This window comes from Cannabis sativa, chromosome X (assembly GCF_029168945.1).
Source record: "Cannabis sativa cultivar Pink pepper isolate KNU-18-1 chromosome X, ASM2916894v1, whole genome shotgun sequence".
NCBI classification, from domain to species: Eukaryota; Viridiplantae; Streptophyta; class Magnoliopsida; order Rosales; family Cannabaceae; genus Cannabis; species Cannabis sativa.
Window position 1 is genome coordinate 69,827,525 of NC_083610.1, and position 12,156 is coordinate 69,839,680.

Consider the following 12,156-nt stretch of genomic DNA (forward strand, 5'->3'; position numbering starts at 1 on the left):
AGTCACGTCAATACGGCACTTATGCCTGAAATTCCCCACCCAAGAGGCCAGGATAGGGACCGTGAGGGGAAACCAAGGGGAGGCTAGGCAGTGCTATAACGTTGCTGCCCACCTACCCGTCTTGGTGGTCCGAGAAATTATTGAGCCAGAAATGGCGGAAGAAGATGAGTTGGATCCCCGTGTGGGATCTGAAAAAATTGTAGAACCAATGGAGGACGTCGAGGAAGTGTCGGTGTGCGACCTCGACTCCACCAAAGTCCTCCAGCTAAGAAAGAGCCTAGAACCGGAGGAAAAAGAAAAAATAATAAAGACACTGAGGGGCGCCATTGACATTTTTGCATGGTGCCAAGAAGACATGACCGGCATAAGTCCCCACGTCATCACCCATGTCCTCAATGTCAACCCGGACATGCCACCGGTCCAGCAGAAGAGACGTCCCCTCGACTCAGTGAAGGCTGAAGCCTTAGAAAAGGAGGTGCACAAACTAATAACGAGTGGCATGATTCGAGATGTCTACTACCCGGAATGGCTAGCCATTCCGGTACTGGTGCCAAAGCCCAACGGGACCTGGCGGGTTTGTATAGACTTCACTGATCTAAACAAAGCCTGCCCAAAGGATTGTTTCCCTTTGCCAAGGATCGACCAGATGGTGGACGCCACCTCCGAATTCAAACTACTGTCCTTCATGGACGCGTACGCCAGTTACAACCAAATTAAAATGCACGTAGCGGATCAAGAGTGCACTAGCTTCAGGACCGATAAGGGGGTATACTGCTACCTAGTCATGCATTTCGGACTGAAAAATGCTGGTGCAACTTATCAAAGAATGGTGAACCAGATGTTCAAAGGCCTCCTGGGGCAAAATATGGAGGTATACGTGGACGACATGCTAGTCAAGTCAAAAGCATGCACTAGCCACGCGGACGACTTAGAAGAATGCTTTGAAGTGGTCCGGAGATACGGAATGAAACTCAACCCGAAGAAGTGCACTTTCGGGGTTAAGTCAGGGAAGTTCCTGGGCTTCATTGTCAGTCAGAGGGGAATTGAGGCAAATCCGAAAAAAATTCAAGCTCTCCTGAGCATGCATCCCCAAAGAAACAGAAAGATGTGCAAAGCCTAACCGGAAAGGTTGCTGCCCTGAGCCGTTTTATCTCCCGGTACACAGACAAATGCTTTCCCTTCTTCAGCATCTTGAAGAAGTGTCAGAAATTTGAATGGTCCGACGAGTGCGAGGAGGCATTCAAAAAACTAAAAGAACACATGGCCAAGCCACCAATCCTATCAAAGCCCGTTCTCGGAGAAGACTTGTTCCTATACTTGGCCGTCTCCGAGAATGCAGTTAGCGCGGCCTTAGTTCGGGAAGAGGAGAAAACTCAGCATCCCGTGTACTATGTCAGCAAGCGCATTATAGGGGCGGAGATGCGATACCCAGTAATTGAAAAACTAGTTTTTTGTCTCCTGATGGCCTGAGAAAGTTAAGACACTACTTCCAAGCTCACCCAATTAAGGTATTGACCAACCACCCACTCCGGCAAGTACTACAAAAGCCAGAGGCATCCGGAAGGCTCCTCAAATGGGCAATGGAGTTAAGCCAAATTGACCTGCATTACATTCCACGCATTTCCATAAAAGGACAAGCGCGGACTTCGACTCCAAGCAGCCCTACGGTTTAACTTCTCAGCCTCTAACAATGAGGCCGAATATGAAGCCTTGATAGCGGGGCTGAGATTAGCAAAAACTGTGGGGGCTAAAAGAGTAGAAGTATACAGCGATTCCCAACTGGCACTACAAGAAAGCCTAATCTTACCGGCGCAGTTGACCAATTGCGCCGGCAAAAGTTGTCAGCATAAATGAGATGCTGAATTTGGGATTAGATTCAGTTATAACTTTTACCGGCGCATTTCAGCATAAAAGATGAACAATGAACTGCCAAATGGCGCGAATACATGTCCACTTCTGTAAGGCTTTTACGGCGCAAAATTGCGCCGGTAAAAGTTTCCCAAATTTTGATGGGAATCTTGACCGCCCTCGTGAAAATTTGGGGGGAAATAATCCGCGTGGAAATTGGTGGTAGGTGAGATTACTCTTACCGGCGCATTAATGCGCCGGTAAAAGTGGTAAGCGAAATGGTGCGTTTGGGTTTAGGGTTATATGAACACTTTTACTGGCGCAATTCAATGCGCCGGTAAAAGTGTTCATATATCCCCTTCGACGAGCAGACCCCATTTCTGGTTTTTTTTTTTCTGAAATTTTTTTTTCTCTCAAAAAATCCCTCCTTCATCCCTCTCTTTCAATCTCACTCATTCTCACTCAATCTCACTAATCTCTATCAATCTCACTCATTTCTCTCAAAAATTTTGTTTTTTTTTTTGGAAAAAAATTCCCCACCGCCGGCAGCCACCCACCACCGTCCGTCGGGCACCACCACCGGCCGCCAGTAGCCTCCACCCCACACCACCCAAAGCCCCACCTCCTGTTATTTGTGGAAGGTATTTTTTAATTTTTTAATTTTATTTTTTTTTTGAAAAGTTTATATATAGGTATGGATTAGTGTAAATGTGTATGTGTATGTGTTTATTAGTGTATATATGTATATGTATATATATGTATTTATGTATGTGTATGTATGTATGTATATGTGTATGTGGATGTGGATGTATATATGTGTATATATGTATGTATGTGTATATGGGTGTATGTATATATATGTATATGTGTATGTGGATGTATATATGTATATATATGTATATATGTATATGTGTATGTGTATGTGGGTGTATGTATATATATGTATATGTGTATATATATTTATGTGAGAGTATATATGTGTTTATGTGTGTATATGTATGTGTATGTGTTTATGTGTGTGTGTGTGTGTATGTATGTGTATGTGTATATATATGTAAGTTTAAGTATAAGTGTATGTTTATATATTTATGTGTGTATATGTATGTTGATATTTTAATTATTGGGTTTTATTTTTATGAAATTAGGTCCCGTTTACCGGCCCGAAGCACCGCTTCCTGCTTGTTGTTGTCATTTTTGGACTGCTTCAGGTTTGTTTTTTTTTTCTTTATATTAGTAATAAATTTAATAGATTTGTTATAAGTTAGGATGCCTATACATGTTAGTGAAGTATGTTCTGTGATAAAATACTGCAGTCTGATCGGTGGTGTGATTTATTATTTTTCATATGTTGTTATCGAAAGTTTGTTTGTGCTATATTCATAGGTTTTAAAAATTTTGGGTCTACGCTTTTTAAGCCGTTATGCTGCCCAAATTTTGGTAGATAGTTATGTAATGTAATTTTTAATTTAAATAAATTAAATAAAAATTTGTTAAATAATGTATATCATAAAATGTCAAAAGTATGCAAAAAAAAATATATTTGAAATTTTTAAACTTTATAATATTTAATTTAAATAGATAAAATAGAAAAATATAAATTAGTATATATTAAAAAATATAATAAGTAATCAAAATATTTGTTTTAGTAATCTTTAATTTAAATTAATATATATTATAAAATATAATAAGTAATTAATTTTTTTTTTATTTTAAAAAATTTGTAATCTTTAATTTAAATAAATAATATTAAAACATTAGTATATATTATAAAATATAATAGGTAATCAATTTTTTTTTATTTTTAAAAATTTGTAATCTTTAATTTAATTGAATAAATGTGAAAATTATAAATTACTAATTATTGTTTAATTTTAAAAAGTAAGTAAGTGATATTATGAACTTTAAAAAGGTTGTAATTTTTAAGTTTAATAAATAAAATAGAAAATTATAAATGAATATTTATTACAAAATTGAAAATGTAAGCAAATGATATTTTGAAGATTAAAAAGTTTGTAATTTATAATTTAAATAAATAAAATAAAAAATTAGAAATTAATATTTATTATAAAATTTAAAATGTAATGAAGTGATATTTATAAATTTTAAATATTTATACTTATAATTTACAAAAAAAAAAAATTAAAATTTAAAGTAATTATAGTAAGAATTTAATCTAATTATCATAAAGTAAGTGTAATTATAAAGTAAGTACAAATGAGCATAAGATATTAAAATAGCATAAAATTAAATTTTTATTATCTTTTCTTGATCTCTTTGGTTATACACCAAAGATAGGATAGTAAAATTGTATTTGTATTTGTATTATCACATAGTGATAATTTTTTTTTTTATTTTACACATGCACGAAATACCTTAGACCCGTTTGGAGAGGCTGAGTGAGTAAGGACTCTTAAATACGCTTCTCCAAATTATCCAAGTCTGTTTGTCCGCATGGATAGTTTGGGCTTGTTTTATACTTATAGTATGATCTATTGCTTATTTGATTATTTCATTAGTAGATATTTTGGTACGTCTTCTTACACGTTCTTGTAAGTCGGCAAACTTAATTATTACAAGTTTGCTAACTTATAAGAACTGTGGGGAGGTGCTGCCGAAATTTTTACAAAAATGAAATAATCTTAAGAGCGTAGATTGTACTATATGTATATTACAAACCTGAATGGGATAGGTTCTTTACCCTTTCAGTAATGGAGTGAGAAGGTGGATTAGGACACTTGCACATTTTCTTGTTTTTTTTTTAAATTGTTTTTGTTAATTACTTCATAGTGGAAGATGCCTACCAACCGAAGTTGGATGAAGGCACACTGGCGCTCTGCAGAGTTTCGAAGTGGCGTTGATGAGTTCGTTGCGGTAGCAACGAACCACGTGAATTCTGACGGATTAGCTCGATGCCCATGCATGCGGTGTTTGAATGTGAATTTCCACACACCTGCAACTATAAGGGTTCATTTATTTCTCAGCGGGATCCAACCTTTGTACAACCCCTGGTATTTCTACGGGGAGACTTTCTCTCAGCCCGCAGTTGAACTTCCAGAAAATGACGAAGAGGAAATGGCAGATGTGTTGGTAGACATGTTAAGAGGGGACCCTGGGTTTAACGAATCTGCTAACACGACTGATTCTTTCCATGAACCCCCTATCAACGACAACAATAAGTTTGATGACTTGTTTAAGGAGATGGAGGCTGAGTTATATCCAGGTTGCAAAAAATCAGCCCTCAATGAACTGGTAAAGCTTATGCACTGCAAGGTTTTGAATGGGTGGAGTAACCACTCTTTCGATATGTTGTTGTCCATCTTGATTGATCTATTTCCAGAGGGGACAAAATTACCGAAGTCGCATTATGAGTCGAAGATGCGATTGCGCAATCTAGGTTTGGGTTACGACTCAATAGATGTGTGCAAGTATAATTGTGCTATTTTCTGGAAGGAGAATGAGAAGAAGGAGTTTTTCCCTGTATGTGGCAAATCACGATGGGTGAAAAGAAAGGGTAAGGGGAAAAAATTTCCTCACAAAGTTATGCGTTACTTCCCACTCACACCTAGACTAAAACGATTATATTGCTCAAGACACACTGCAGAGGATATGCGTTGGCATTACTCGCAGAGACCAAAAGAAGACGGTGTGCTTAGGCATCCTGCGGATGCTGAAGAATGGAAGCAGTTTGACCGCCTTCATCCGTCTTTTGCTGTTGAACCTAGAAATGTTAGACTGGGATTGGCGACTGACGGTTTTAATCCATTTGGCAACATGAGCAACTCTTACAGCCTGTGGCCAGTTATTTGTGTCCCATATAATTTGCCACCGTGGAAGTGTATGAGTGCTGAATCGTTGTTGTTGACCTTATTAATTCTAGGTCCATCATCTCATGGGAAAGACATAGATGTATTCATGAGACCATTAATTGATGAACTGAAACAGTTGTGGGAGATGGGTGTTGAAACACGAGATGCCTACAACGGAACTGTGTTTTCAATGCGTGCGGTAGTGTTGTGGACAATAAATGATTTTCCTGCTTATGCTCTAATGTCTGGTTGGAGCACAAAAGGGTATATGGCGTGTCCCACTTGCAATGAACATACTCCTTCCATTGGCCTAAATAGTAAGATTGGATATGTTGGCCACAGACGCTTTCTCGAAATGAGTGATCCGAGAAGGAGAAGAAAAAAGTACAATGGTAAGACTGAGAAGAGAGCACCACCTCCTGCATTGACGGGGGATGATATTTTAACTCAATTAGACCAAATTCCATTGACTTTGCCTGGAAAACACAAACAGTTCGGGGGTGTGAAACGGAAGCGTTCTAGTGAAGAGCTCAATTGGTCTAAAAAAAGTATTTTTTTTGAGCTTGAGTACTGGAAGTCAAAGTCATTACGACATAATCTTGATGTAATGCACATTGAGAAAAATGTGTGTGACAGCTTAGTAGGTTCTCTTCTAAATATCGACGGGAAGTCAAAGGATACCGACAAGGCGAGAATGGATTTGCAAGACTTGCAAATACAACGAGAGTTGTGGTTGTATGAAGACCGGAATGGGAAGTGGAAAAAGCCTCCAGCTAGTTACACACTTAGTGTTCAAGAACGGATTGAATTTGCAGACTTCATAAAGTCTGTATGATTTCCGGACGGTTTTGCAGCAAACTTAGACAAAAATGTAAATTTGGATACGGGCAAGATTTCCGGGCTCAAATCACATGATTGTCATGTTTTGTTACAATGTTTACTACCGGCAGGTATTCGTAAGTTCTTGAAAAAAGAAATTCGGGACACAATCATTGAGCTCTGTGTGTATTTCAAACAATTATGCTCAAGAACACTTAATGTTTCAGATTTAGAAAAAATGCAAAAAAATATTCTAACTATTTTGTGCAAGTTAGAAACAATTTTTCCACTGGCTTTCTTCGACATAATGGTTCACGTAGTTATGCATCTCCCTAAAGAAGCTATACTAGGTGGACCAGTGCAGTACAGGTGGATGTATCCCATTGAGCGGTCAATGTCTGTGTACAAGCAATATGTCAGGAATCGTGCCCGTCCGGAAGGCTCTATTGCTGAATCTTTTGTGGTTAGTGAGGCATTAACCTTTTGCTCAATGTACTTTCGAGAAGTCGAAACTCGATTCAACCGTCCTGACCGAAACAATGACATTGTCCAAAACATGCCAACTCGACAGTTTTCTGTATTCAAGCATGTTGGCCGACCCCTCGGTATGAGGACAGTCGACACCTTACCCATGCAAAGCAAGCGTAAGGCAGAGTGGTACATTTTGAACAATTGCACAGAGGTTGAGCCGTATATCAAGTAAGTATAAATTCCAAAAACACAAACACACAATAGTCGACTTCATCTAAAAAATTCTTAACTTACTAAGTGCATTATATTATATAGTGAGCACAAGGAGTTGCTTCAAGCAAGGGGTGTAGGTAATATTGAAAAAGTGCAAGAGACTGAGTTCCCTGAATGGTTCAAAACTCGAGTAAGTCTTGTTGCCTCTCAATACTCTTAATCTTGTTCTCAATAACTGTTCAACTTTTCTCAATTTAATATTTTTCCTGATATGTAGATTAATGAACTACGGTTGAGCAACCAGGGTGCACTGTCAGATGAGTTGTATGCTATCACTAACCCAGCGAATGCAACAATTTATTTTTATCCAGGGTGCATAGTGAACGGTATTAAATTTTTGGTCAAGGAAAGGGATGATAACCGCAAAACACAAAATAGCGGTGTTATGGTCCCCGGTGAAGATGGACAAAATTTTTACAGCACACTTGAAAAAATTATGGAGTTCACTTATTTAAAAGACTGCAGTGTTCTCTTATTTTTGTGTAAGTGGTTTGACACTAACGGGAGTAGAATTGATAGTGACGGTGTTATTACTAGCATTTGCGTCAACCGACAGTGGTACCAAAATGAACCGTTTATACTTGCATCGCAAGCAAAATTGATCTACTACATTCCTGATTTGAAGAACGGTAAAGACTGGCTGATTGTAAATGAGTACATATCGCGAAATGTTTGGGACTTCCCAGACACGGATGGGGAGACACCCTTTGTACAGGAAAACAATTCAGCTGAAACCGAGTTCGTTGTTCAACTTCCACAGTTGGATGATGTTGACTATGTTCGCCATGATGTCGACCCAACTGAAGTTGCAAACATCCATTGTGTGAATTCACAGCCTCAACAATTAGATGATTTCATTGTGGATGATGACAACGAGGGTCTAAATACCGAAGAAGACAACTCCTTAGAATTAGAGAGTGACAGTGATGATAATGCTGTATATGTAACTGATGATGAGGATGATGAATTGTAATTAAAATAGTGTTTTAAATAAAATAAAATTACAACCCTTCTTCTTTAATATGTTTGCAATATGTTAGTTTATTTTATTTAAAAAATATGTGTTGTATATGTAGTATGTCTACACCAAGTGGCAACAGTTCGAAAAAGAAAGAGGTCAGAGGTAAATACAAGGGCAAGAATGTTGAGGAGGAGCTCTCCAAAACACAATTTGCCAAGTTACAGATTGAGGTGCACGCAGAGACTAGCACCCCCGTTGGCAAGAACAGAAAAAAAATTCAATAATATGGCGAAATGGATGACTCGGATGTCTATCCCCATTAATAAATTCAAATGGGAAGATGTCAGTAGAGCTGACATCAATGCACTCTGGGATAGACTTGAGGTATGTCTTAATAATTTTTTTAATTTCTAAATTACTATACTCTTACTAAATTGTAATTAATGTATTAATTTGTAACTTTTTGCAGACCAAGTTTGTCCTCCCACGAGATAACCCTACATTCGTAGACTACGGTGAGTACGAGATGTCAAAGGGTTTACGTGACTAGAGGGCAGACTGCAAGAAAAAGTGGATACAAAACATTGAGGAGCTTGGATAGGAGAGGGCCGACATGTCACCTCCTGAGGGAGTAACTCAAGAGGTGTGGAGTGACTGCATCGCTTATTGGAGCACAGACAAACAAAAGGTACATTTTTAAAAATTTTTAATTTTAGTAATGTTTAATTTATATATTCAATAATAAATAATTAATTGTTAGAAAAATTATTAATTTCAGGCGAGAGCAGCGAAAAATAAAGAAAGTCGGGGTAAGATGAAATTTCTAGGAGGCTGGGGCTCCAAGCCTATTGTTTCACATGTTGTCGAGGGGGTAAGTTTATATTTAACTATCATTCATTTAAATTTTTCTAGTAAAATAACAATACTAATATATTTTCTCTTGAAAATAGGCTAACCCCGACACAGGAGAACTGCCAACTGCAATGGAAACTTTTCAAAAGTTTCACCATAAAGGCAACAATTGGCGCAACGAGTTCGCGCAACAAGCTTACGTAAGTTTACGTTTTAATTCAATTTTTATTTATTTCTTTCAATTTATTTTGTATTAAAATTAACCATTTAACTTATTTGTTTGTTTTAGGAGCAAATAGTTGAAATAGCGGCAACTCAACCAACGCCCACTGAAGATGAGCCCGAAGAGCCTGCAGTCGATCCTACACAGTACCCCCGAGACTTACCTGTTATGACGCAAGTACTCGGGGTACGATCTCGGCATCTTAGAGGCTTTGGCCATCTCCCCAGACTGAAGGGAGTTGGGGCCAAAAGAGCACCTGCCACGCATCCTTCAGCCCCATCGACTGTTACAATGGAATAGTACGAGGCTTTACAGAAAAAAGTGGAGGAAGCGGAGCAGACAACTCAACATACGAGGCAGCAGTATGAGACACAACAACTCTACCTCAGACGATTCCAAGATCAGTTTGAGTATCTTTCTCGAGCTGTGCCGGGTTTCAACTGTTGGAATTTATTTTACCAGGATCTTAGATCTACTCACAAGTATGTTTATTAACATCCTAAATATGAACTTTCTAAAACGATAAATTAAACACATATAAAGTTTAGGAAACCTTACATTGGGTGCAGCGGAATATAATGACTCCTTCCGTTCAGATATCTAGCCCTTGATTCCTTTCTGTAGCAGAGCATTATCAATATCTGAACCTGGATCTCTTTCTCTGAATCTTTGATGCTGAAACTCCTTTGCTGATGATCTTTCTTCACGATCTTCCTCACTATGATTGAGGTATCACTTGATGTGTGTGGGAACTACTCATACACTAAGGATTTCGAAATTATCAAGGAAGAAGAGAGAGAGTGGTCAGCTAAAGATAGGGAGAGAGAAGGCTCAATTTTTCTGAATAGAAAAAGTCAGAAGAAAAGTGTAATTTTCCTGAAGCCTTCACTATCTATTTATAGCATTCCTACTAGGGTTAGATTTGAATTATATGGCATTAAAATAATGAAAAAATCAGTTTAAATTTCCTACAAAAGTGGCTGGCCCTAAACTTAGTGGATTGGGCCTTGCTTTTTGCAATTTTGCAATTTTAACACATTTTGTATCTGATTTTCTCAAAAATGCCAATTTCCTAATTCAACCATTTAAATGCCAATTCTAACTATTTAATAACTATAAATAATTATTAAATAATATTGTCATTTATCATATTTATTAATTGAACCATACAAAGTATCATAATTAACAAATATGCCCCTATAAACTCTTTCTTTACAATTTCGCCCTTACTTAGTGAAAAATTCACAAATAGACATAGTCTAATTTGAGAATTATAATTGATTAATCAAAACCAATTACATGAGTCTTACAAGCAATATTATCTCAACTAGTGGGGGGACCATGGGTCTATATAACCGAGCTTCCAATAAGTAGATCAAGAATTTAGCACTAAAATTCACTAACTTATTAATTCTTCGTTGAATCCACACATAGAACTTAGAATTGCACTCTCAGTATATAGAATGCTCTATATGTTCCACCATATAGACACATCATTAGTTATCCATTGTTACAATCCTAATGTGATCAATGATCCTCTATATGAATGATCTACACTGTAAAGGGATTAAATTACCGTTACACCCTACAATGTATTTATTCCTTAAAACACTTGACCCCGTATAAATGATATTTCAGCTAATGTGAAATGAGTACTCCACCATTTATGTTCGTTTGGTCAAGCTCGAAGGAGATCATCCTTTGCTTACTATTTGCCAGATAGAAGCTATAGATTCCATGTTTATGCTAGCGCTCCCACTCAATTGCACTACCGTGTTCCCAAAATGTACGTATCACCCTGACCTAAAAGTAGGCTTAACTAACAAATCAAAGAACACGAATAGCCTTTCAAGATTGAGCCTAATCATATCAGGATTAAGATCATTTGATCTAGGATCAACTAGGCGATATTGACTTGAATAGATATTACGGTAAGTTTAATAAATCTAAGTCAAAGCTCAATATCGGTCCCTTCCGATGCATACTCCATGCATCCAACCTGAGCTTTACTTTAACCAATGCTCTGGAAAGAACATAGTATTTCTCCAAATACAAGTAAACTCTTGTTGTAGATTATCATATCAGTAAAACCCTATGTCTGATAAATCTAGGAAACTTTATTCACATAGTCATGTTTACTTTCCAATGTGTTGACGACACAATAAACAGGATCAAGTATGTGAAAAGGGTTTCAGATGAATTTATACATTATGTACATATAATCATGAAATAAATCATGTGAACCATGCAACATTAAATGTTATTTCTGATCTATATTAATAAGTAAATCTGATTATATTGAAATGAGTTTTATTTAGGGCATAAAACCCAACATCAACTTGCCTCCCATGTATCTTCCACCATTGCCCACTCCTGGTGCTGGATCGTCGGCTGCTCCTGGTGCTGGATCGTCATCGTAGCCTCCCGAGACTGAGAGAAACAATGATGACGACATTACCCGCATATAGAACTATACTTTTTTTATTATCCGGTTCGAACATTTAACATTTTTTTTATAACTTATTTTAGTAGAACATAATATAATTAATGTTGGTTTATCTTTTAATGTAAATTATGTTGGGTTTTTTTGTTAATATAATATTATAATTATTTAAAAAAATTTAATTAATTAATATTATAATTAATTAATTTTTTTTTTAAAAAATAAAAATTAATACTTTTGCCGGTGCAATAGTGCGCCGGTAAAAAGTGGCTAAGACTATTGGCGCCAATCTGACGGTTGGCGCCAATAGTTTTACCAGCACCCTATTGCGCCGGCAAAAACTTATCAAAGCAGGTTCAAAGCGGATAAGGGCATTTTTTAACACCGGCGCTTATTTTTTACTGGCGTAATTTCTCACCGATAAAAGGAAGTTTTACCGGCGCAGTTAGTCTACGCGCCG

At 37.1% G+C, this 12,156-nt stretch overlaps 1 protein-coding gene across 1 annotated transcript; it reads left to right on the forward strand.

Annotated features, from left to right (window-relative positions):
* The first annotated feature begins 409 nt into the window (after window positions 1-409).
* Window positions 410-6,489, forward strand: LOC115725446 (uncharacterized). The gene is made up of 2 exons (XM_061106245.1): window positions 410-541; window positions 4,636-6,489. The coding sequence occupies exons 1-2, from the start codon at window positions 410-412 to the stop codon at window positions 6,487-6,489; spliced, it is 1,986 nt and encodes a 661-aa protein (XP_060962228.1).
* The last annotated feature ends 5,667 nt before the right edge of the window (window positions 6,490-12,156 follow it).